The sequence below is a fragment of the Schistocerca serialis genome, chromosome 11, assembly GCF_023864345.2.
Source record: "Schistocerca serialis cubense isolate TAMUIC-IGC-003099 chromosome 11, iqSchSeri2.2, whole genome shotgun sequence".
NCBI lineage: Eukaryota > Metazoa > Arthropoda > Insecta > Orthoptera > Acrididae > Schistocerca > Schistocerca serialis.
The window spans coordinates 166,811,825-166,839,077 of record NC_064648.1 but is presented as its reverse complement, the minus strand read 5'-3'; the positions used below and the strand labels follow the sequence as shown (position 1 = coordinate 166,839,077).

The 27,253-nt window shown below is 43.4% G+C and overlaps 1 protein-coding gene across 1 annotated transcript in view; it reads left to right on the top strand.

Moving 5' to 3' along the window:
• Nucleotides 1–27,253, top strand: part of LOC126426591 (putative sodium-dependent multivitamin transporter) — a 103,106-nt gene that overhangs the window by 19,759 nt on the left and 56,094 nt on the right. The window contains exons 2-6 of the mRNA XM_050088485.1: nucleotides 2,543–2,764; nucleotides 12,061–12,285; nucleotides 18,684–18,799; nucleotides 21,213–21,332; nucleotides 23,349–23,499. Of these exons, the coding sequence (XP_049944442.1) occupies nucleotides 2,543–2,764; nucleotides 12,061–12,285; nucleotides 18,684–18,799; nucleotides 21,213–21,332; nucleotides 23,349–23,499 (834 nt within the window). The remainder of the gene's footprint in view (nucleotides 1–2,542; nucleotides 2,765–12,060; nucleotides 12,286–18,683; nucleotides 18,800–21,212; nucleotides 21,333–23,348; nucleotides 23,500–27,253) is intronic.

Genomic DNA, 27,253 nt, shown 5'->3' with positions numbered 1-27,253 from the left:
CCACAGCTCTCTTCCAAGAGCACTGACGTGGCACGTGCTTACAGGCAGCAGTCCAATGAATATCACGTGGACAACTCGTTGCGCTAGTGCTGACCTCTCGTGGTGATTCCGAGAACTTTTCAGACCACCCTCATACAGTGATGCATTATTAGGAGTGGCTGAAAGTGGTCTACACTCGACAGCCACACAACTCACACACACACTGAGGAAGTGGGATATTGAGCGGAGGAGCCGGCCACGGTAGCCGAGCGCTTCTAGGCTCTCCTTCTGAAATTAGGAAGATAATAAACTCTCTCAAGAATAAAAGCTCACATGGAATTGATAGCATCCAGCAGGATAATAAAAGCTTGTTCTCAAGAAATAAGTGGGGTTCTTAGCCACATATGTAATAGCTCTCTGAAGCAGGGTATTTTCCCAGATAGACTGAAGCGTGCTATTGTTAAACCACTGCATAAAAAAGGGGATACGTCTGATGTCAACAACTACCGCTCAATCTCTCTTCTGACTGCCTTATCCTAAATTCTTGAAAAAGTAATGTATTGTAGAGTAGCTTGACACCTTTGTAAAAGTAAAGTTTTAACAAAATGTCAGTTTGGTTTCCAGAAAGGTTTTTCAACGGAAAATGCTATATATACTTTCACTAATGAAATATTAAATGCTCTGAGTAACCGGAAGTCACCTGTTGGGATTTTTGTGATCTATCAAAGGCTTTTGATTGTGTAAATCATGGAATACTCCCAGATAAGCTCAAGTACTGTGGTATGAATGGGACAGTGCTCAAATGGTTTAAATCATACCTAACTGGAAGAGTGCAGAAAGTTGATGTAAACGGTTCGCGTAATATGCAAAAAACTGGTGATTTCTCAAACTGGGGAAGAATCAAGAATGGGGTGCCGCAAGGTTCGGTCTTGGGTCCTCTGCTGTTCTTCATATATATTAATGACTTGGCATTCTATATTCACGAAGATGCAAAGCTGGTACTTTTTGCCGATGATACAAGTATACCTATCACACCCAACAGACAAGAATTAACTGGTGAAATTGTAAACGATGTTTTTCAGAAAATCATTAAGTGGTTCTCTGCAAATGGGCTCTCATTAAACTTTGACAAAACATAGTATATACAGTTCCACACAGTAAATGGAATGACACCTTTAATAAATATAGACTACGATCAGAAAACAGTAGCTAAGGTAGAATATTCAAAATTTCTAGGTGTATGTGTTGATGAGGGGTTGAACTGGAAAAAACACACTTGAGGATCTGCTGAAACGTTTGAGTTCAACTACTAATGGTATTAGGGTCATTGCAAATTTTGGAGGTATACATCTGAGTAAATTAGCTTACCACGCCCATATTCATTCTCTGCTTTCGTATGGCATCATATTCTGGGGTAACTCATCATTGAGTAAAAGAGTATTCATTGCACAAAAGCGCGTACTCAGAATAATTGCCAGAGCTCATCCAAGATCATTCTGCAGACACTTATTCAAAGAGCTAGAGATCTTCACTGTAGCCTCACAATATAAATATTCACTTGTGAAATTTGTTATTGACAATCCGAACGGATTCAAAAGTACATGGCTACATCACTAGGAGAAAGGATGATCTTCACTACTCAAGGTTAAATCTAACTTTGGCTCAGAAGGGGGTAAATTATGCTGCCACAAAAGTATTTGGTCACTTACCTAACAGCATCAAAAGTCTGACAGATAGCCATATAGCATTTAAAAGGAAATTAAAAGAATTTCTTAATGGCAACTCTTTCTACTCATTAGATGAATTTTTGGATATAATAAGTGGGTAATTTCCCCAACACCCACAAAAAAAAAAAATTAAAAATATTGAGTGTCATGTAATATTTTGTGTAATGTAATATCTTGTATAGACACCTTTTATTAACCTGACACGTTCCACATCATTACGAAGTGTCGTATTCGTGATCTATGGAAAGAGTACGAATCTAACTAGGCGCTTCAGTCCAGAATCGCGCTGCTGCTACGGTCGCAGGTTCGAATCCTGCCTCGGGCATGGATGTGTGTGATGTCCTTACGTTAGTTAGGTTTAAGTAGTTCTAAGTTCTAGGGGACTGATGACCTCAGATGGAAAGCGTTTGACTCAGTGAACTCTCGGCTGTCGGAGCAGGCGGCCGAATTCTTTGAAGAGGGAATTAAAAACTTAGTTGTACGGTATGACGAGTGCTTAAGTAAACACGGCAACTATGTAGAAAAATAGGTAAAAGTGTGTAGAATCAGAAAACAAAAGTTTTTTTACGAAAGTATTTGTATCTTTTTTTAAAAATAAAAACGGCCCTTACTTAAAAAACAACCCTCGTAGTTGTGGTACGAGGTACCCTCCGCCACACACCGTAGCTGATTGCGGAATATGTATGTAGATGTAGATTAAGTCCCATAGGGGTCAGAGCCATTTGAACGATTTTGAACCATTGAGCGGAGGAAGAAAGCTCCGTCCAGCTAGGGATCTGCAGGCCCCATTAGCCTGTGGCAGCTGTTGTGAGCCTCTGCCGGGGGTGTGTGTGCAGGAGTACCTGCTGGGCGACCGCAGCTTGGGGGCGGGGCCCGTCGCCTTCTCGCTGATGGCCAGCTTCATGTCGGCCATCACGCTACTCGGCGTCAGCTCCGAGAACTTCGTGTACGGCGCGCAGTTCGTCGCCATCAACCTGGGCTACGGGCTGGTCACCCCTGTGGCTGCCTACCTCTTCCTGCCCGTCTTCTTCCGCCTCCAGGCTGCCAGCGCCTACCAGGTATTATATCTCTTAAAAAAAAAAAAAGTAACTATTTATTTTGAGGAAACACTCTCCTGCTAAATTTGTTTGTCCTTTGATTTATCGTGATCTGTTACTGATTTTCAGTGGAGTTAGTTTTTACTTTCAGCTTTCAAAAAAATACAAAAGGGATATAATAAGCAAAATAATGAATTTTGTAGGTTGCCAATTACGTATTATATCTGGTTTTATCGAGCGCAGGCTCCCTACAAATTACTGTAAATGCAATAGCGTAGTATTACTCAGCTCCAGTTCACTATCACAGAAAATGGACAAGTTTTAATAAAATTATTTCACTGGAATACTTCAGTTAATCTCACTGAATATTTTTACATAATTTCTTCCGCTCCGGCTATCAGACATTGTGCTGTGAAAAAATATTTTTAAATGTACCGCGTAATGGCGGCTAATTGTTAACAACCATAGTTCACTGTTACTCGCTCCGCAGCAGCTGGAAACATGCTAAATAATTTTCATTAAATATTGTTTTCATAAGATAAATGTGGCGTAGGTTCTTGAAATAACACACGGAGATCACTTTATACTAATATATTCTTACTAGGACACAGTTTACACGATTAAATATTTGCAATTACGTTACGACAGAAACAAATGCTAGCGCAGCACAATAGCTTGCGTACCTTATTCCAGCTAACATCAGAACGAACAGAACAAAACAGAGTACACAGAAGAATGAACATTGCATTGTGTTTTATACTCTTACAGAGATGATAATACTTCTTTTAATTACTTACACATTATAATCTCATACACTAAAAATAATGTCTTTTCTGCATTTGTCGATATATACTGCATATTTTTTACAGTCAAATCAATGATATATCAATGTTTGCAATTCATTTTGAGTCAGATACAGTCATTTTTATTTATGTTTCACCTTGATAATGGTGAATATTGCAAAAGGGACACTACACAGGTAACCATTCAGCCCTCCACCCACGTGTACAGTGCCGGCCATCAATCCTTTCACTGCTGCGGACGTGCTCTCTACATTCTGTGCTGGGGGCAGCTTTTGTTTCGGCTGTAGGGGAGAGTGGGGCACATTGAACCATAAAAAAATATTTCTCCATGTTACTCATCCAATAATTTTATTACAGAGTTGTGATTTACAGATGTTACAGTTCAATCATTCAAGTAGCAAATGGCCTTATATGATTGCGTTGTCATTGTTTTTTAGCTGCAGGCCTTTGAAGAAAATTTGGCAAATGGTTCATAGTGCCCCACATGTGGGGTACAATGAACCACTTTAAACAGGTTCGTTGAAAGAACCTATTTAGCATACAAAGTAAGTGTAAATATACTTAAAACATAATGTGTACATATATTCCATGTGTGAATCATATAATTACATCTGTAGGCACACAATCATGTTACTTATTTTGCAATTACCGAACATCAATGGACTCGAAGCTGATTCCAAATTTGAAATATGATTTTTGTCTCTTTGTCACACCATCAGTAGCAGGTCGTGGGAGCACATAAAGTCTGTTGATATCTGGTACAAAAGCTTCATCCTTTACCTAATTCTTTCTCCTGCTCCACAGAAAATACCTTACAATTGTCACGGTTTGGTGTCAATCTTTCTCTGGAACCACATTTAATGTCTTGAACATATGAATGAAGAGTTGGGTAAGGTATTAAATGAGATTTAGCTGCTTGGTGAACTGCCATGCCCTTATTAAGAACATCCTGTACAGCTTCTTGCATAACGTAATGGTCAGTTTTACCTCTGTTCGCCTTCCTGCGGTATGAAAGAATCATCTTCAAACCTGATAATATAAAACAGGACTGGTGAACGTCTGTGATTTAAAAGCCTTAAATTCCTACACATATGTTTTACCCATGCTAAGGAAACAAAGACAGAGTGCTTGTATTGGACACTTAAAAGATTCCTGCGGCACAACGAACCATGGCTCATTGTGCCCTGGGAGAGCTTGGTTCAATGTGCCCCAACAGTACATATTTCAAACAAAGCTCATGTGAGGTTATGTATGAACATTGTTAATATTTGAAGATCTATATCATTAAAATACAGTATTGTTATTCTTACAATGACTTACTTTGTCTAAAATTTGTTGACAAAGGGTTGAACAAAATTCAATCTATCTATGTCCCCAAAAATTATTTCAGTGTCGCGAAACTAACATATCACCACTACAACACTAATGTCGGGAACTAGATACTGCAGAAAACAAGTGTCAGTTGGTAGAGCAGTACTGACAACATATGACAGAGGAAAAAATAATTTACCACCTTATACTGAAATTATGCTACCTGATTCATTGTGCCCTGTGGTTCAGAGTGCCCCACTCTCCCCTATTGCTCGCTAAGTGCTGGTACCTGTGCTGATGGCCGGTGTTCCGGCCATTATGCAATGCTTACCTGGTTTCTTGGAAAGTAATAGCTGAAAAAATTTGATACAGGGTGGCGCACGAAATGTGTTACCAATTGTTTCTTTCACAGTTCATGACGCACATTAGATATCCCTCTGGAATCTCTACCGCAGTACCAGCAGAGCTTGGAAAAACTAATGGGTTACGAAATGTCGTGTAATTCACGATACTGCCGCTAGGAGACTAGTAAGCAGCAATGGCTGACAATGGAAGAGTGACGACACAGCAACGATCAGCAGTTGTGTTGCTTTTTCATGAAACGAAAAGTCTTGTTGCGACTCAGAGGCGTTTCCGAAAACAGTTTAACACACGATGGGTCCCTGGCGAGAAGACCATCCACAGGTTATACGATAAATTTGTACAGGAAGGAACAGTATTGGAAGCGAAGCGACCTTGGCCTAAGCCTGTTTGTTCGCCGGAGAATATTGAAGCGGTAGGAGTTGCTGTACAGAGAAGTCCTGGGAAATCGTGTAGAAAGGCAGCGGTGCAACTGGGAATATCCAGACGCTGCATTCAACGCATTCTTAAAAGTGACCTCCGTGTGGTACCCATACAAGATGACCTGTGCACAGAAGTTCACTGAAAAACACAAGCAGCAAAGACTACCGTTTGCTCAGTGGGTGGAGGATAGGGAAGAAACTCTCAACAACGTTTGGTTTTCAGACGAGGCGCATTTTTATTTAGACAGTGTGGTTAACAAACAAAATGTACGCTTTTGGGCCACTGAAAAACCACAAGTGCTTCATGAGCGACAACATTATACGCCGAGGATTACAGCTTGGGCAGCAATTTCCAGTCACGGACTTACTGGGTCCTTTTTCTTTGAAGAAACTGTGAACAGCGAGCGTTATTTGAGCATGCTTCGCAATAAGCTTCATTCCACAGCTTCTTGCTACTGCCTTGCCCTTCAACACGCAGTGGTTCATGCAAGATGGAGCAAGGCCACATACTGCAAACACTATGTTGGAGTGAAAGTTCCTGGGAGATTAAAACTGTGTGCCAGGTCGAGACTCGAACTCGGGATCTTTGCCTTTCCCGGGCAAGTGCTCTACCAACTGAGCTACCCAATCACGACTCACGCCCCGTCCTCACAGCTTTACTTCTGCCAGTACCTCGTCTCCTACCTTCCAAACTTTACAGAAGCTCTCCTGCGAACCTTGCAGAACTAGCACTTGCCTGTGAAACGCAAAGGTCCCGAGTTCGAGTCTCGGTCCAGCACATAGTTTTAATCTGCCAGGAAGTTTCATATCAGCGCACACTCCGCTGCAGAGTGAAAATCTCATACTATGTTGGAGTTTTTACACGAGCATTTCGGCATGCGAATTATTTCACTCAGGCTTCCAGGTCGCTTCAATGATGGACAAAATTGCCCCCCAATAGTCCAGACCTCAATCCGTGTGACTTTTTTCTTTGGGGGTACCTAAAGGAAAAAATTTTCCCGAAACGTCCACGTGATTTAATGGAGCTCGGAAGACGTATTCTTCAAGCTTGCTGTGAAATTACGGACGACATGTGCCGTACGGTAATCACTAACCTCAGTGTTCGTTTGAAGGAAGTTGGGAAACGAAATGGTGGACATATTGAGCATGTGCTGAGTTAGAACAAATCTCCATGGACGGCTCTTCATTGTATTATATGTTCCTTTCAGATTGTATAGACAATAAAGTTTATATTCAAAAACAAAATGGTAACACATTTCATGCGCCACCTTGTCTTTGCACATCTTGCAGTCTGAGATCTTCACCCGATAATGAAATCAGTTCCTTTTCGTTATCGATCATATTTATTGTCTTGCATCTAATTAAATAAGCCAACGGCCTTGCCGCAGTGGTAACACCGGTTCCCGTCAGATTACCGAAGTTAAGCGCTGTCGGGCTGGGCTAGCACTTGGATTGGTGATCGTCCGGTCCGTCGAGCACTGTTGGCAAGTTGGGTGCACTCAGTCCTTGTGAGGCAAACTGAGGAGCTACTCGACTGAGAAGTAGCGGCTCCGGTCTCGTAAACTGACATACGGCCGGGAGAGCGGGGTGCTGTGCACGTGCCTCTCCAACTCCGCATCCAATGATGCCTGTGGTCTGAGGATGACACGGTGGCCGGTCGGTCCCTTCCAAGGCCTGTTCACATGGAGTTAAGTTTAGTTTTATCAAATTAAATAAAACATTGCACAAAACTATAAAACGCATTGCGCTTACTTTGTATTTGGTTGATTTTAACTCATACATTGCAGTGAGTGAAATAAAGATAAGACATGGAAATCTATATTCACTAATCAGTTGTCACATGTATGAAAGAACAAAACCTGAGAACAGCTTGAGAGATTTTGCTTGAGAGATTTTTTGTTTTGCTGTGTTCCTAATTGTGGACTGCAATGACATTGTCGACATGGAAAAGAAAATTTAAAAAAATTATTTAGTTTTGCAAGTCTTGTGTCATATTTCCATAGCAAAACATAACTTTGGCAGTTAAAATTATAAAATGTATAAACACATGTTGTTGTTGTTGGTCGTTGTTGTTGTTGTTGTTGTTGGTGTTGGTGGTGGTGGTGGTGGTGGTGTCTTAAGCCCAGAGACTGGTTTGATGCAGCACTCAATGCTACTCTATCCTGTGCAAGCTTCTTCATCTCCAAGTATCTACTGCAACCTACATACTTCTGAATCCGATTAGTGTATTAATCTCTTGGTCTCCCTCTACCAATTTTACGCTCCACACTTCCCTCCAATACTTAATTGGTGATCCCCTGAAGACCCGAATGTCTCCTACCAAATGATCCTTTCTTCTACTCTCGTTGTACCACAAATCTCCCTTCACTCCAATTTTATTCAGTACCTCCTCATTAGTTACGTGATTACCCATCTAATCTTCTGTAACACCACATTTGGAAACTTCTATTCTCTTCTTGTCTAAACTATTTATCGTCCGGTCTTCGCTCCCATACAGGGCTACACTCCATTCAAATACTTTCAGCAAAGACTTCCTTAAATTTAAATCTATACTCGATGTTAACAAATTTCTCATCTTCAAAAACGCTTTCCTTGCCATCGCCAGTCTACATTTTATATCTTCTCTACTTCGACCATCATCAGTTATTTTGCTCCCCAAATAGCAAAACTCCTTTACTATTTTAAGTGTCCGATTTCCTACTCTAATTCCCTCAGCATCGCCCGACTTAATTCGACTACATTCCATTATCTTCGTTCTGGTTTTGTTGATGTTCATCTTATATCCTCCTTTCAAGACATCATCCATTCTGTTCAACTGCTCTTCCAGGTCCTTTGCTGTGTCTGACAGAATTAAAATGTCATCGGCAAACCTCAAAGATTATTTTTCTCCACGGATTTTCGCTCCTACTGTTAATTTTTCTTTTGTTTCCTTTACTGCTTCCACAATATGCAGATTGAATAACATTGGGGATAGGCTACAGCCATGTTTCATTCCCTTTTCAACCACTCCTTCCATATCGTGCCTCTCGACTCGTATAACTGCCGTAAATACATATGTAATGTATAAAGAGAAATGTAGGTACCAAAAATCTCCAAAAGATGATTATGGATTTACTTCAGATTTTTACACTATACTCTGCTGAACATTCAATGGAAACGGACATAAAGGGGGGGGGGGGAAGGTGGAGATGGACACACACACACACACACACACACATACAAAGAAAGAGAGAGTGAGAGAGAGAGAGAGAGAGAGAGAGAGAGAGAGAGAGAGAGATTTGGGGAGGAGGAAAAAGTATGGACTTTACTAAACATGGAGCAGAAGAAGATGGACGGGGGTGAGAGCTGCAGGGAGGAGGAGATCTGCAGAGCTACTAAACATCCAGAGGGAAATAGGTGTAGAGACGAGGGAAGAGCAGATTTACTGGGAGAGTGGCAGCAGTTTGTGGCTCAAATGGTTCGAATGGCTCTGAGCACTATGGGACTTAACAGCTGAGGTCATCAGTCCCCTAGAACTTACAACTACTTAAACCTAACTAACCTAAGGTCATCACACACATCCGTGCCCGAGGCAGGATTCGAACCTGCGACCGTAGCGGTCTCGCGGTTCCAGACTGATGCGTCTAGAAGCGCACGGCCACACCGGCCGGCAGCAGGTTGTGCACAGAGAAGTAGGGAGTGGAGGAGATGGATGGAGAGAGATGGGATGAGAAGAAGGGAAGGGAGAGGTGGAACGAGGAATTTAGGATATATATGCAAGCTAGTCAACATTCCATTAGAACTACTGACGCCCTTGGGAGAGCCAGTTCTGACAAATCTCTACCATCTAGTGAGCAAGATGTATGAGACAGGCGAAATACCCTCAGACTTCAAGAAGAATATAATAATTCCAATCCCAAAGAAAGCAGGTGTTGACAGATGTGAAAATTATCGAACTATCAGTTTAATAGGTCACAGCTGCAAAATACTAATGCGAATTCTTTACAGACGAATGGAAAAACTGATAGAAGCAGACCTTGGGGAAGATCAGTTTGGATTCCGTAGAAATATTGGAACACGTGAGGCAATACTGACCCTACGACTTATCTTAGAAGCTAGATTAAGGAAAGGCAAACCTACGTTTCTAGCATTTGTAGACTTAGAGAAAGCTTTTGATAATGTTGACTGGAATACTCTCTTTCAAATTCTGAAGGTGGCACAGGTAAAGTACAGGGAGCGAAAGGCTATTTACAGTTTGTACAGAAACCAGATGGCAGTTTTAAGAGTCGAGGGGCATGAAAGGGAAGTAGTGGTTGGGAAGGGAGTGAGACAGGGTTGTAGCCTCTCCCCGATGTTATTCAATGTGTATATTGAGCAAGCAGTAAAGGAAACAAAAGAAAAGTTCGGAGTAGGTATTAAAATCCATGAAGAAATAAAAACTTTGAGGTTCGCCGACGACATTGTAATTCTGTCAGAGACAGCAAAGGACTTGGAAGAGCAGTTGAATGGAATAGACAGTGTCTTGAAAGGAGGATATAAGATGAACATCAACAAAAGCAAAACGAGGATAATGGAATGTAGTGGAATTAAGTCGGGTGATGCTGAGGGAATTAGATTAGGAAATGAGACACTTAAAATAGTAAATGAGTTTTGCTATTTGGAGAGCAAAATAACTGATGATGGTCGAAGTAGAGAGGATATAAAATGTAGACTGGCAATGGCAAGGAAAGAGTTTCTGAAGAAGGGAAATTTATTAACATCGACTATTGATTTAAGTGTCAGTAAGTCGTTTCTGAAAGTATTTGTATGGAGTGTAGCCATGTATGGAAGTGAAACGTGGACGATAAATAGTTTGGAAAAAAAGAGAATAGAAGCCTTGGAAATGTGGTGCTACAGAAGAATGCTGAAGATTAGATGGGTAGATCACATAACTAATGAGGAGGTATTTAATTGAATTGGGGAGAAGAGCTTGTGGCACAACTTGACTAGAAGAAGGGATCGGTTGGTAGGACATGTTCTGAGGTATCAGGGGATCACCAATTTAGTATAGGAGGGCAGCGTGGAGGGTACAAATCGTAGAGGGAGACCAAGAGATGAATACACTAAGTAGATTCAGAAGGATGTAGGCTGCAGTAGGTACTGGGAGATGAAGCAGCTTCCACAGGATAGAGTAGCATGGAGAGCTGCATCAAACCAGTCTGAGGAGTGAAGACCACAATAACAGCAACCTAACACATATCCATGCCCAGGGAAGGATTCGAACTGACGGCGCAAGGAGCAAGTCGGTCCGCGATATGACGCCGTTGAGCGCACGGCTAACCCGCGCCGGCAAGCTGTTAATATCATCTGGTGTTACTAAAAAGTTACTCACTTCTGGTGAATGATTTTCTGCGGAGTTCATTTCAACAAAGAATAACTAAAATGTATTTGATGTTACGGAAGAGGAAAGACGCGTAATTCATTTCCCCTTGTGTTTATTTATGATGTTAGATTCGCAATCTGAGCATACGTACTAATTGTGTGCAGCAAATGATGGCCACCACATTGAACATCTATTGGCCTGACATGTCGGGACACACTCTATTCCACTCCGTAATTGAAAACGGAAACCACGTATGTGCGTCTACCTCACCCCTCATGGTAATGTACATGTGCGTCAGTGAAAAAGACCAATAAGAAGGTGTTAGCATGTGGACGTAATGTGCTGTTCCAGACTCTTCTGTACCTAAGGACCATCACCGTTCCCTTTGGATCCCTACGTAATTCGGTGCTCTCCGATACACACGATCGAACAGCGGAGGAGTGGTACTCAAGCGTCAACTTTAGGTTACAATATCTCTGGATGTAATTAACATTTTACAATGCAACAAACGGCACTGATTACTTATTTGTTTGTATGTCCAGATGTGCTAACAAAACTAACGGGGTTCCATTTAAAAAAACGTAGATTTGTGTTAAAAAACATACTTCCGTGCATATTTTTATGGTTTGTATTAACCAATTACACTAGCCCCTCTCCTCACGTTCGGTCTGTGGAATCGATTCGTCGTTATTTGATGTGGTTTACGAAATATATCCAGCGGTAACGTTAGGTGACTCACCCTGTATAGCAGTTCATGACATCCATTCTTACAAATGTACTGTTTCTGGTGGAAACACGTCCAGATCATCCGCTCTCAAAAATCCGCCATGTCACTTCCCCACATCCACCACTGCTGGCGGCTCACCTCCAACTGCGCAACGCTACGCGCTGTTCGCATCCAGCTGCCCAACACTACAATGGCAGACAACAATGCAAAACCAGCCACAGACTGCACACAGCACAGCCAGTGATTTTCACACAGAGCGCTACGTGGCGTTACCAATAAGGAAACCTAAACAGCCCACTTACAGTACGAGCACGAGCATATTGACAGCCGTGGCCGGTGCTCGGCTTTTGCAGTACCTGGAGATGCGCTTCGGCGTGGCGGCCCGGCTGTGCGCCAGCATTGCCTTCTCGCTGCAGATGGTGCTCTACATGGGCATAGTGCTGTACGCGCCAGCGCTCGCCATCCGCGCCGCCACAGGCCTGGATGAGAACGCCTCCATCCTGGCCGTGGGGCTCATCTGCACCTTCTGCTCCACCATCGGCGGCATGAAGGCCGTCGTCATCACCGACGTCTTCCAGGTGAGTCTCTGTCCCTCTGGCAGCTGCTCGTCAGCTGACGCCCTGTTCCACCCACTTCCTGTCCTTGCCCGGCCACCTGCACCTACAACACACGCTGCAGCTCCTGCCTCTCCACGTAAAATACACTACTGGCCATTAAAATTGCAACACCACCAAGATGACGTGCTACAGACGAGAAATTTAACCGACAGGAACAAGATGCTGAGATATGCAAATGATTGGCTTTTCAGAGCATCCACACAAGGTTGGCGCCGTTGGCGACACCTACAACGTGCTGACATGGGGAAAGTTTCCAGCCGATTTCTCATACACAAACAGCAGTTGACCGGCGTTGCCTGGTGAAACGTTGTTGTGATGCCTCGTCTAAGGAGGAGAAATGCGTACCATCACGTTTCCGACGTTAATAAAGGTCGGATTGTAGCCTATCGCGATTGCGGTTTATCGTATCGCGACATTGCTGCTCGCGTTGGTCGAGATCCAATGACTGTTAGCAGAATACGGAATCGGTGGGTTCAGGAGGGTAATACGGAACGCCGTGCTGGATCCCGACGGCCTCGTATCACTAGCAGTCGAGATGACAGGCATCTTATCCGCAAGGCTGTAACGGATCGTGCAGCCACGTCTCCATCCCTGAATCAACAGATGGGGATGTTTGCAAGAGGACAACCATCTGCACGAACAGTTCGACGACGTTTGCAGCAGCACGGACTATCAGCTCGGAGACCGTGGCTTGACGCTGCATCACAGACAGGAGCGCCTGCGATGGTGTACTCGACGACGAACCTGGCTGCACGAATGGCAAAACGTCATTTTTTCGGAAGAATCCAGGTTCTGTTTACAGCATCATGATGGTCGCATCCGCGTTTGACGACATCGCGGTGAACGTACAGTGGAATCGTGTATTCGTCATCGCCATACTGGCGTATCACCCGGCGTGATGGTATGGGGTGCCATTGGTTACACGTCTCGGCCACCTCTTGTTCGCATTGACGGCAGTTTGAACAGTGGACGTTAAATTTCAGATGTGTTACGACCCGTGGCTCTACCGTTCATTAGATCCCTGCGAAACCCTACAGTTCAGCAGGATAATGCACGATCGCATGTTGCAGGTCCTGTACGGACCTTTCTGGATACAGAAAATGTTCGACTGCTGCCCTGGCCAGCACATTCTCCAGATCTGTCACCAATTGAAAACGTCTGGTCAATGGTGGCCGAGCAACTGGCTCGTCACAATACGCCAGTCACTACTGTTGATGAACTGTGGTACCGTGTTGAAGCTGCATGGGCAGCTGTACCTGTACACGCCATTCGAGCCCTGTTTGATTCAATGCCCAGGCGTATCGAGGCCGTTATTACGATTTCTCAGGATCTATGCGCCCAAATTGCGTGAAAATCTAATCACATGTCAGTTGTAGTATACTAAATTTCTCCGATGAATACCCGTTTATCATCTGCAGTTCGTCTTGGTGTAGCAATTTTAATGGCCAGTAGTGTAAATGAGACTGCTAGCTTCATTAAGGAAATACTGTTTAGCTCTCTCACGGAAGTTGTTTCCTCACTCACGAACGTGCTCCACACCTGTGGCATGGTAATGAAACGACAAAAGCCAAAATACATGTTTGAAGAATTGCATCATGAAACCACTAAAGAGTTTGTCAAGCGATCATCTTCATCCCACCATCGTAGTAACATACGAGCTGTGGCTAGAAAAAAACCGGACTAGTACTGGTGAAACAATAAAACGAATGCAATAAGGCTGAAAGTCGCGTGGCCTGTCACGTGACTCTCGCTCCGCCTACTGCTCGAGTTTCATCTGCCTCCTGCACTCAGTCTGCCCGTGGCGTCTGTTTTAAGTAGTTGACGTTTTGTCTGTGCGTCGGAAAATGTTGAGTGTACAGAAAGAACAGCGTGTTAACATCAAATTTTGTTTCAAACTAGGAAAATCTGCAAGTGAAACGTTTGTAATGTTACAACAAGTGTACGGCGATGGTTGTTTATCGCGGCCACAAGTGTTTGAGTGGTTTAAACGATTTAAAGATGGCCGCGAAGACACCAGTGATGACACCCGCACTGGCAGATCATTGTCAGCAACAACTGATGCAAACAATGAAAAAATCGGTAAACTTGTTCGACAAGATCGCCGTTTAACAATCAGAGCAGTGTCTGAGTTAACAGGAGTTGACAAGGAAAGTGTTAGGCAGATTCTTCATGAAAGTTTCAACATGAACAAAGCGTGTTCAAAAATGGTTCCAAAGTGTCTCACAATTGAACGGAAGGAACGCCGAAGAATGATTTGTTCTGACATCCTGGAAAAGATTGAAAGTGATCCCACCTTCTTACAAAATGTTATTACTTGCGATGAATCGTGGTTTTTTACTTACGATCCCGAAACTAAACGCCAATCGATGCATTGGAAAACTCCTGGTTCTCCACGACAAAAAAAAGCACGAATGTCAAAATCGAAATTCAAGGCAATGATGATTGTTTTTTTTTGACATCAAAGGGATTGTGCAAATTGATTGGGTACCAGAGGGACAAACAGTGAATCAGCATTACTACATTAGCGTCCTGGCTACCCTACGTGAGCAAGTACGGAGAAAACGGAACGATTCGTGGAGAAAAAAGTCATGGATCCTTCACCAAGACAATGCCCCAGCTCACAGTGCGTTGTCAGTGAAGACGTTTTTGGCAAAACACAACATTCCCATCTTAGATCATCCACCCTACTCACCTGATTTGGCCCCCTGTGACTTTTTTCTTTTCCCTAAAGTCAAGTCAGCTTTGAAAGGAACTAGATTTGAGACTGTTGAAGCAGTAAAAGAAAAAGCGACGGAAGTAATATATGGACTTACCGAAAATGATCTGCAGCATTGCTATGAACAGTGGAAAATTCGTATGGAGCGGTGTAGAGACCGAGGAGGAGAGTACATCGAAGGAGATAACATGAAATTGTAAATAATTGTAAATAAATGTTTTTTCCAGCATCAGTCCGGTTTTTTTCTAGCCGCACCTTGTAATATGCACTGTTGGGCAACGGAAAATCCACGATGGCTGCGACAAGTGGAACATAAGCGACCTTGGCGGATTAATGTATGGTGCGGCATTTTGGGAGGAAGGATGATTGGCCCGCATTTTATCGATGGCAATCTAAATGGTGCAATGTATGCTGATTTCCTACGTAATGTTCCACCGATGGTACTACAAGATGTTTCACTGCATCACAGAAAGGCAATGTACTTCCTACATGATTGATGTCCGGCACATAGCTCGCGTACGGTTGAAGGGGCATTGAATAGCATATTTCATGACAGGTGGATTGGTCGTCGAAGCACCACACCGTGGCCTGCACGTTCATCGGATCTGATGTCCCCGGATTTCTTTCTGTGGGCAAAGTTGAAGGATATTTGCTACCGTGATCCACCGACAACGCCTGACAACATGTGTGAGCGAATTGTCAATCCATGTGCGAACATTACGGAAGGCGAACTACTCGCTGTTGAGAGGAATGTCGTTATACGTATTGCCAAATGCATTGAGGGTGACGGACATCATTTTGAGCATTTATTGCATTAATGTGGTATTTACAGGTAATCGGGCTGTAACAGCAAGCGTTCTCAGAAATGTATCACACTCGAACAACGGAAATAAAATGTTCAAACGTACCTACGTTCTGTATTTTAATTTGAAAAACGTACCTATTACCAACTGTTCGTCTAAAATTGCGAGCCATATGTTTGTGACTGTAACAGCGCCATCTATCACAAAGCGAAAAAAGTGCTCCAACTAAAACATTCATATTTCTTTACGTACTACACGAATATGTAATAAAAATGGGGGTCCCTATTTAAAAAAAAAAAAAAAGAAAAAGAAAAAGAAAAAAAAACCGAAGTCGATATCCGTTTGACCTATGGCAGCGCCATCTAGTGGGCCAACCATAGCGCCATCTGGTTTCCCCCTTCAAACTAGACGAGTTTCGTTCTTTGTAGTTTTTTTATTTGACGCTTATTTCGTGAGATATTTGGCCCAGTCACGATCATTGGACCACCCTCTATATACACTCCTGGAAATTGAAATAAGAACACCGTGAATTCATTGTCCCAGGAAGGGGAAACTTTATTGACACATTCCTGGGGTCAGATACATCACATGATCACACTGACAGAACCACAGGCACATAGACACAGGCAACAGAGCATGCACAATGTCGGCACTAGTACAGTGTATATCCACCTTTCGCAGCAATGCAGGCTGCTATTCTCCCATGGAGACGATCGTAGAGATGCTGGATATAGTCCTGTGGAACGGCTTGCCATGCCATTTCCACCTGGCGCCTCAGTTGGACCAGCGTTCGTGCTGGACGTGCAGACCGCGTGAGACGACGCTTCATCCAGTCCCAAACATGCTCAATGGGGGACAGATCCGGAGATCTTGCTGCCAGGGTAGTTGACGTACACCTTCTAGAGCACGTTGGGTGGCAAGGGATACATGCGGACGTGCATTGTCCTGTTGGAACAGCAAGTTCCCTTGCCGGTCTAGGAATGGTAGAACGATGGGTTCGATGACGGTTTGGATGTACCGTGCACTATTCAGTGTCCCCTCGACGATCACCAGTGGTGTACGGCCAGTGTAGGAGATCGCTCCCCACACCATGATGCCGGGTGTTGGCCCTGTATGCCTCGGTCGTATGCAGTCCTGATTGTGGCGCTCACCTGCACGGCGCCAAACACGCATATGACCATCATTGGCACCAAGGCAGAAGCGACTCTCATCGCTGAAGACGACACGTCTCCATTCGTCCCTCCATTCACGCCTGTCGCGACACCACTGGAGGCGGGCTGCACGATGTTGGGGCGTGAGCGGAAGACGGCCTAACAGTGTGCGGGACCGTAGCCCAGCTTCATGGAGACGGTTGCGAATGGTCCTCGCCGATACCCCAGGAGCAACAGTGTCCCTAATTTGCTGGGAAGTGGCGGGGCGGTCCCCTATGGCACTGCGTAGGATCCTACGGTCTTGGCGTGCATCCGTGCGTCGCTGCGGTCTGATCCCAGGTTGACGGGCACATGCACCTTCCGCCGACCACTGGCGACAATACCGATGTACTGTGTAGACCTCACGCCCCACGTGTTGAGCAATTCGGCGGTACGTCCACCCGGCCTCCCGCATGCCCACTATACGCCGTCGCTCAAAGTCCGTCAACTGCACATACGGTTCACGTCCACGCTGTCGCGGCATGCTACCAGTGTTAAAGACTGCGGTGGAGCTCCGTATGCCACGGCAAACTGGCTGACACTGACGGCGGCGGTGCACAAATGCTGCGCAGCTAGCGCCATTCGACGGCCAACACCGCGGTTCCTGATGTGTCCGCTGTGCCGTGCGTGTGATCATTGCTTGTACAGCCGTCTCGCAGTGTCCGGAGCAAGTATGGTGGGTCTGACACACCGGTGTCAATGTGTTCTTTTTTCCATTTCCAGGAGTGTATGAAGATGGCATCTGCTCTTTCGGAAAGCTGCGAGTAATGAGTATGATGGGCCGGGGCACTATGAATGTGGTGCGGGACAATAAGTTGCTAATGTGGGTCTCATGGGTGGCGTTCCAGAGATAAGTCCCTGCAGTGGCACTGTCTTCTGTGTCCTTGGTGGCTCACACGGATAGAGCGTCTGCCATGTAAGCAAGAGATCCCAGGTTCGAATCCTGGTCAGGGCACACATTTTCAACTGTCCCTGTTGTTTTATATCAACGCCTGTATGCAGCTAAGGGTATTCATTTCATTGTAATTTCATTCTAATGAGCTGCATGGTCACTGACATGTCCGAAAGAACGGATACCATCTTCATATATACATGCCAAAATAAAAACGTAATCGGGTGCCAGTGGTTGTTCTTACAAAAGAAACCACACAATAGCATTAAAACATAGACAGAATTCTTTCGAAATTGTTTTAGGCGTTGGCATCTAGGTTGCAGCCTACAATAGTTAGCCTGCTACATTGTACGTGCGTGCATGATGTTCCAGCACTTACAGCAACTTGACGACACTTGTTCTTCTGATAACACATTTATGAATGGTAGTGACGAATGATTGTGGGACCACAACATCCCAACAGCATCCTATGACTCACATTTGCTAAGTATGGATGTAGACTCTCTTTCCGATTGTGTTGTTGCTGTTCCTTATGTCTTCCTTTCCCAGGAATCCTGTAAAAGATGTCCTTCAACCCCTCTTTTGTCCATTACTAACGACGTGTGTGGTCCATGTGACTTGTGAACCCTTCTCGCTCCTTCTGCTACAGCCTTGTTCACTTCCCATTCCACCACTCCATCACCACCCCCTCACCACCCCCTCCTCCACCACCTGCTCCAGTAGGATTGTTCGGATGACCGGAATTTTTCTGTTCTCAGTCTCTATTAATGTTCGCAGCAGTGTTCCTGGTCAGTATTAAAGGTTCCATTGATGCAGGAGGCTTCGACAAGGTGTGGGAGATAGCCACCACTGGGGGCCGTGCAGACTTCTCCAGGTGTGTTGCCAGCCATTGCCTACTAACTTCACTCTTGTGTCTCTGTTCTGCTTGAACACATTTTAAAAAGTAGCACTTTGTTGTTGATTATGGAAGAACAAACAAGAACCTTTTTCCTCCTTTTTCAAATTTTCTTGTGTGTTCAAACATAAACATCTTCAAATCAGTTTTCAAGTTAGTAAAAGTAAAGACAACCATTCACTACGTTCAGAAAGAACTGAACAGTCCATAGGCACACAGCTTTGAAGACATTAATAAAGTACCTCAACTTTTGGTCTTGGGTTGTTCTTCTTCATGGTGCAACAGCATGTGTGTAAGGAATGGGGATTGGTTTTCTTTCTGTTAATGTTATCTGTATTTTTATCACACACACACACACACACACACACACACACACACAGGGTGTACAAACTCTAGGGATTGAGCAATGAAAAGATACGGAACAAAAAAGTCTAGTGCACTTACGTCCGGAAATGCATGGTTTCCATGCTAGAGACCATTTATGCAATCATACTTTGTTACAGAAAAATTTGGAGTAGGTATTAAAATCCATGGAGAAGAAATAAAATCTTTGAGGTTCGCCGATGACATTGTAATTCTGTCAGAGACAGCAAAGGACTTGGAAGAGCAGTTGAACGAAATGGACTGTGTCTTGAAAGGAGGATATAAGATGAACATCAACAATAGCAAAACGAGGATAATGGAATGTAGTCGAATTAAATCGGGTGATGCTGAGGGAATTAGATTAGGAAATGAGACGCTTAAAGTAGTAAAGGAGTTTTGCTATTTGGGGAGCAAAATAACTGATGATGGTCGAAGTAGAGAGGATATAAAATGTAGACTGGTAATGCCAAGGAAAGCGTTTCTGAAGAAGACAAATTTGTTAACACCGAGTATAGATTTAAGTGTCAGTATGGAGTGTAGCCATGTACGGAAGTGAAACATGGACGATAAATGGTTTGGACTTGAAGAGAATAGAAGCTTTCGAAATGTGGTGCTACAGGAGAATGCTGAAGATTAGATGGGTAGATCACATAACTAATGAGGAGGTATTGAATAGAATTGGGGAGGAGTTTGTGGCACAACTTGACTAGAAGAAGGGATCAGTTGGTAGGACATGCTCTGAGGCATCAAGGGATCACCAATTTAGTACTGGAGGGCAGAGTGGATGGTAAAAATTGTAGAGGGAGACCAAGAGATGAATACACTGAGCAGATTCAGAAGAATGTAGGCTGCAGTAGGTACTGGGAGATGAAGCAGCTTGCACAGGATAGAGTAGCATGGAGAGCTGCATCAAACCAGTCTCAGGACTGAAGACCACAACGACGACGACAACAACAACAACAACAACAACAACAACAGCTTTTTTTAAAATTTTTATGGCATTTGGATCAAATTGAGCCTTTACTACAAAGAGCCAAAGCTACTAATGATTCACAGCAAACAATTTAAATTTCATAGTGTGGCTAACACAGGGGTTTTTGAGGCAAGCAATATTAACTCAGCTGCCAATTCCACAATGGTGAAAACATTGAGAGGGGCCAGTCTATTAAAACTTGCTGCCATATTAAAACTGTGTGCTGGGCCGAGACTTGAACTCGGGACCTTTGCCTTTCGTGGGCAAGTGCTCTCACTCTGGAGCCAGTCTACTGTTGGAAATGTGGAAAGTGAACTGCTTTATTTTGTAAAACATTTAAATTTTCTCTGCAGTTTGTTTAGTGAAATATAAATTAAACATGAATAAAGAGTGCTCAGTGTTCAACTGAACAAATCAAAGTGATAAAACAATTGACATTCCTTATTACAAGTAAGTGTAAAATAGTTTAATGAAGATGTAATAAGGACTCATGACAAGCCGAAAGATGCCTTTGGATTTTAGTTATTCTTCAAATAAATGCCTACGCAAGCCAGCAGGGTTGCCACATCTTGCAAAGAAAATAAGTCTCATTACTTTATTATCACACCTCGTATAATGGGATGCCAGTGACACTCTTGAAGTCTGTGACTGAACTGAATCTCACCAGCGATAGGTGGTCGGTTAAGTTAGCATTGACAGGGGGGCGCTGAACTCTGTTTTCCTGGAGGTGTGGCTCTTCCCGCTCTTTCCATTCGCATGTGGCTCGAAGCCTTCTTGGTGCTGCTTTGCAGTGCTCTACTGGTTAGTGTGCAGTTTTTGCTGTTGGACCGCACAAAATCAATGAAAAGTGGCATGGAAAACCCAGGAAACTTTATCTCTCAAGCATTGCTGGACACCCTGATAAATGAAACGGGTTACCACTGTAAATACAAATGTGACAGTGGACAGTAACAAAAAATCTTGATATAATAATTCATTCACTGTGGATTTATCTTCACATCTCATAGTGTCAGTCGTCTATCGTCATTACTGTTAATGGTGGGACATGTTTTTCAGCATTTCTGCTGACCCCACGGTGCGCCATACATGGTGGTCGCTCATCATTGGTGGCGGCTTCACCTACCTGTGCCTGTATGCCGTCAACCAGACGCAGGTTCAGAGGCTGCTCTCTACCAGGTAAGTGGCAAGTGTCACAGCTGGAGGGCACGGTATGTTGCACGATCCAGAAATATCCTGTCACTAAAAATGCTTGGCATTTAACATATCCGTAAAGTGGAGGTGCTCACCACTGGTGTCCTTGGTAACTGGTGAAGTTTGCAGGTTTTATTTGTTTGGAGTGAGGAAGTCATATAGACAAATGGCCAGAAATTCATTCCAAGTGAGGCACACATATGTGAAAGTGTAGATAAAAGACCTTGGAATCAGCACCAAGCAGGTGGCTTACCAGCATAGCGTAAACCGTATGACTGTGTGGAATATTCACAATTAAAACTGCAACTATCCGTTTCCCTTAGAATGCCTGCAGGCCTCATTACCTACAGACTTGCCTCCGTGGCAACGTTTTCATTGCTGGCTTGTTGCAGAGGCCGTGACGGGGCTGGGATTTCAGTCATCTGTCCCATTCGTGGATGAGGCTACCTTTACAAGAAGCAATGTTGTTCAACCTTCACAACACCCATCTGAAGGATTACTGGGTATAGCTACAGTATCGTGTCTGTGAAAAATCAGCACCAGTTCAGCCTCAGTGTATGGGTGGGGATTAATGGCGATTGCCTTGTGGAACCAGTCATCCTTCCACAATGCCACACAGGTGAGGTACGTGTTCGCTTCTGTGGATGATCCCACCTCCAATGCCTTTGATGGTGTGAGCACTAATGTGGCTGTCACACATGCTGCTCCAGCTCACTGCCTTCACGAATGTGGTGCTAAAACACTGGTACAGACACAACATTCCAATTTGCCTGGTGTGTTCCCATCTGTGGTCAATCATTGAAACCTACACTGTTGAAGACCTTTTATAGTTTACTCAACATACAGGGTGTACATAAAGCCTGGGAACACTTTCAATTATTTATTGCACAAGAACCAAACATTGTACAGATATCATACATAATGTCATTTTGAAGAGAAACCTTGAAAGTTTTTTTTTCATGTACACCACCACAGTGTAGTCTGGTAATTTGCCAATAGTCAGCGCTATTCGTAAACCTGGCGAGTTCAAGTGTGTCTGTGTGTTGGAGTTCATGAAATGGCCTGTCTGATCACCAGATCTCACTCCGTGTGACTTTCTTCTGTGGGGACAGTTTAAAGATCTGGTGTATGTACCACCTCTACCACATGATGTAGCAGAGGTCTGAGAGGGAATATGGGAAGTGACTTCCACAGTCGACGATGCCAAGCTGGGACGGGTAGGGCAAGAATTCGATTACCGTATTGACATCTGCTGGGTCACTCGTGGTTCACATATCGAATGTTTGTAAAAAAAACTTTCAGAGTTTCTCTTCAAGATGCGATATGTATGACATCTGTACAATGTTTAGGTCTTGTGCAATAAATGATTGAAAGTGTTCCCGAACTTTATATACATCCTGTATATATGTTTCTGCTTGGTCTAGTTGTCCTTTTTAGTTTGGTAATCATTGCTGCCACAACCATGTCATGGTCACTGATACCAGTTTTGATGTGGATATCCTCAAAGAGGTCAGGTCTGTTAATTGCTTTGTTGTCATTACATCCAATATATTTCCATCTTAGTGGTGTTCCTAAGTACCTGTACTAGATAGTCTTCAAATAAGGCATTTAGTAAAGTTTTGCTGGATGTCTTATCATGCCAACAACTAATAAAACTATAATTTTCACAATTCATTTTTGGGTGATTAAAGTCTGCACTGATGATTACAGTGTGATTGGGGAACTTTTTACCATTAGGATTTTAATACTTTCACCTGTGGGAGTCATTTCTTTCCATTTTACACGGATACTTTTGGGTTTCCTACAGCTGCCATTATCTAGATGGATGGAGAGTGTGCACCCCACACACAGTCAGCTACCTGAATAGCAGTCTCTCATGTGTAGTGCACACTCTACAGCTCTCAACCCCTAACCCCATGTGATGTGTAGATGTAGGTGCAGATATAGATGTGTAGGTATAGATATATAGATGTGAATGTGGATACGTCTTGTTTGTTGCAGGGATCTGGCAACGGCACAGCGCGCTCTCTGGTGGTCATGGCCGGTACTTAGTTTGCTTAGCCTGACCACTTCATTCGCTGGTCTGGCCATGTACTCCTACTACTACACCTGTGACCCACTCACCAGCAAGAGGATCGAGAGGCTAGACCAGGTCAGTACTGTGTGTGTGTGTGTGTGTGTGGGGTGGGATGGCGGGGGGGGGGGGGGTGAGAGGAGAGTGTGAGTATTGGAGACTGATGAGTGGTGTCAAAACTTCATTTGGACAAGGTCCAAAGTATAGACATTTCCATTTGTTACGAGATCTTAAAGGTTAACAGAACTATATTAGAGGTAGTCATTATTAATGAAAAGATTGATTTATGAATTTTACAGGTTGTTGAGCTGTGTGGCTGTGAATTGTTTTACTTTAAGGAATACAGCAACCAACCACTTCAGTATGTACTGGATGTTTCAATCTTGGGGTTTCAAGGTTTTATAACATTTATTATACTCAACCTACAATTACAAATAATACACCAAGTGAAAGTGCAGCTCCAACGGTTTTTCTTAAAAATGTTCAGTGTGAGCATATTTGTCACATGGCACACACAGTCAATAGGCAAGTTCTTCCCAAATCTTTATCAATTTGTCTGTAGTAATTATTCCAGCAGCTGCCTCAGTCTTGTTTCTTAAATCAGGCAGACCGGCTGATAGCAGAGGCTCATGTATGTGACCCATTGCGAACCTCCTAAGGAAAAAAAAAAATCACATGGTGTCAGATTGGGTGAAGGTGGAGGCCATTCAAAAGGAGCTCTTTCATCTCACCCCATAAACCCAATCAGGTGGTAGAGTATGACGTCGTTTAACCAATCACGTACTGAATTATGTTACTGAGGTGGCATACAATTTTGCTGCCAAACAAAGTTCTGTGCTTGAGCTTCTCCCAACTGAGGAAAGAGCCATAGTTCTTGTGCATCACGAAGTACCGATTACAGTTGCTTCACCAAAAAAGGAAGGCCCATAAGCTATCTGTCAGGATATGGCACAAAAAGATTCAATTTACGGGGGGACTCATTGAAACTGTGTCATTTCGTGGGGATTTACTGACTCACAGATGCACACATTGTGTAGGTTCACATATATTCACTTAGGTGAAATGTCAATTCATCACTGAAGATGACATGACACAGAAAGTCTTTGTCATGCAGCAAAACTTCATTAGCAAACCTAGCATGTAAACTGTAGTCTGTACGCTTCAGAGCCTGTAGCAACACCTAACAAGAAAGATATAGTTATAAAAGTCTCGTTAAATGTCATCAGAGATTATCACTGGAATTGCTAATTCATAACTAGCCTCCCCAACCGATTCACTGGGAAAGACTGTCTCAGTCGTTGTAAAATTTCTTCAGCTGCTGCAAAGGGAGCCGGTATCTCAAAACTGATGATATCATCTACAGATGTTGTTATAACTAGGAGGGTTAGAGTGAAACTTAATATGGTATGTCCATAGGACTGTGGTAACAAATTCAAGCATGGCAAACTGTAAAATACAAAAACCTTAGTTCTCTAATCACCATCTTTGTTACCAGCACTTTGTAATGGAAGAGACAGAAAGCAATGCTTAAGCACAGGTATACAAGCAAGACTGAGTTGCTCTTTCATTTGATGTATTGTTTATAATTCTAAGTTGTATGAAACAATCGAAACTATAATTAGAATATCAACAATTATGGAAAGGATATATTATTACTCACTGTAAAGCTGACACGTTTACTTGCAGACAGCCAAAGCGTTACACATTCAACTTTTAGTATTCTGGTCAGAGTGGCCAGAGACAGTGGTAGAGTGTGAAGTGTGCTTGCTTGTGTGAATGCATGTGTGTTTCTCTTCCCTGATGAAGACTTTGGCCAAAAGTCTAATGTGTAACAGTCTTTTTATAGTACCTGTCTGCAGATCAATGTGTCACATTTACAGTGAGCAGCAATCTATCCTTTTTGTAACTATACACACTTGACTTAGTGTTAGAGGTTCAATCTGGAAACAGACCCCTCTGCTGTGGCTAGGCCATTTCTCAATGATATCTTTTTTCTAGGATTTCCAGTTGTAGCATCCCCATTTACATTCAGTGCAGAAGACTAAATTCACTTTGTGCATTATTTTGAAATGTGGTTGAGTTTGTTGCACATACTGTGTAGTTGTATGAGAATGTGAAATAGAAATGAATTTTTACTTACATGTTTCACCAACTGAGACTAGTTGCAGTAGCTGATGTTCAATATACAGACTCTTATATTTTTTTCAGGTTACTTTGTAACATGATGCATTTTTGTTCCAATATTTGAATAAAGTAGCAGAATTTGAATAAATGAATTTAATTTCTCTCTTATTGAGCAGTTGAGCAATGATCATTGTTGAGGTGGCATGTACGAGGTTTTCCCGGAAAATATGTATAAAAGTTGAATAATAACTTTATTTTACAATTATTCAGGTACTACAATATGGTCTCCTTCAAAGTACTTGCTCTGAGACGTGATACACTTCTGCCAACACCGTTTCCACTGTTGATAACATTGCTGAAAGTCTTCAGTTGTGATGTTGTTCAGTTGCCGTGTCGTTTCCGCCTCGATGGCTTCCACATCTCCCAAGTGCCGCCCCCGAAGCACCATTTTGCATTTCGGGAACATGAAGAAGTCACGCGGGGCTAAATCAGGTGAATAAGGCGGGTGGTCTGTCATGGTGATTGAGCTTCGCGCCAAAAACTCTCGCACAACGAGCGACGTGTGAGCGGGTGCATTGTCGTGATGAAGGATCCACCTGCCCCCCTTTTGCCAACTCCGGTCGAACTCGGGCCACATGAGCTCTGAGACATGTCAGAACTTCAACGTAAAAATTTCCGTTCACTCTCTGGCCGGGAGGAACAAATTCCTTGTGAACAATGCCCCGAGAATCAAAGAAAACAATCAACATTGTCTTCACATTGGACCTTGATTTTCGCGACTTTTTTGTTCCCTGTTCTCCTGCTAGTTTCCATTCCTTGCTTTGGGATTTGAGCTCCACATCGAATTCGTAAAAGCAGAACTCGTCTCCAGTGATGACTCGGTTGAGAAAGTCCCCTCGTTCCTCTGCTTCCAACCAATCCTCACAGCACTCGACCCTCTTTGCTTCCTGTTCTGGCGTCAAGAGCTTAGGTACGATTTTCACACACAATTTTTTCATTTCAAGTTTTTGTGTCAGGATTTCGTGAATGATTGTTTTGGGGATTGACAGCTCATCAGCAATCATTCTGACTGTCAATCTATGGTCTTTAAGAAAACGAGCCCGAATTCGTTCAACATTTGCATCGGAACTCGATGTCGACGGGTGTCCTGGGCGAGGGTCATCGTTCACCTCTTCTCGGCCATCCCAAAACCTTTTTAACCATTTGTTCACGGTCGGTTCCTTCAGAGAATTGTCTTCGTAAACCTTTTTCAAACACTCAAAAATCTCATGGCCGTTCTTGCCTAGCTTTGCAAGAAACTTGATGTTGACGTGCTGTTCCTCAATCAGAGAGAGCTCCATGCCGATGGCAGGTGAAAAAGGGTAACTGTCAACAAGCTGCCGCACACTTCCACCTTCACGCAGAGTGCTCTGACTCGAACTGTGCATTGATGGGATTGATTACAGCAGTAGTCCCACCTGGCGGTGACTACAACTTGTAACATAAAGACATTATTCAACTTTTATACGTATTTTCCGGACAAACCTCGTATTGTTCCTACTGCATCTGATACGCATCTAAAAGGAATGCATTTCAGAATAAAATTTTCTCCTAAAGTTTTTACCATTTATGAGCGATAGTAATTTAACATTGCCATCAGTTGTGTAGGGCCTGTATCTGACAGAAGAGATAGCAGCAGATTCACTGTTTGGAGACAATGGTCAGTTCA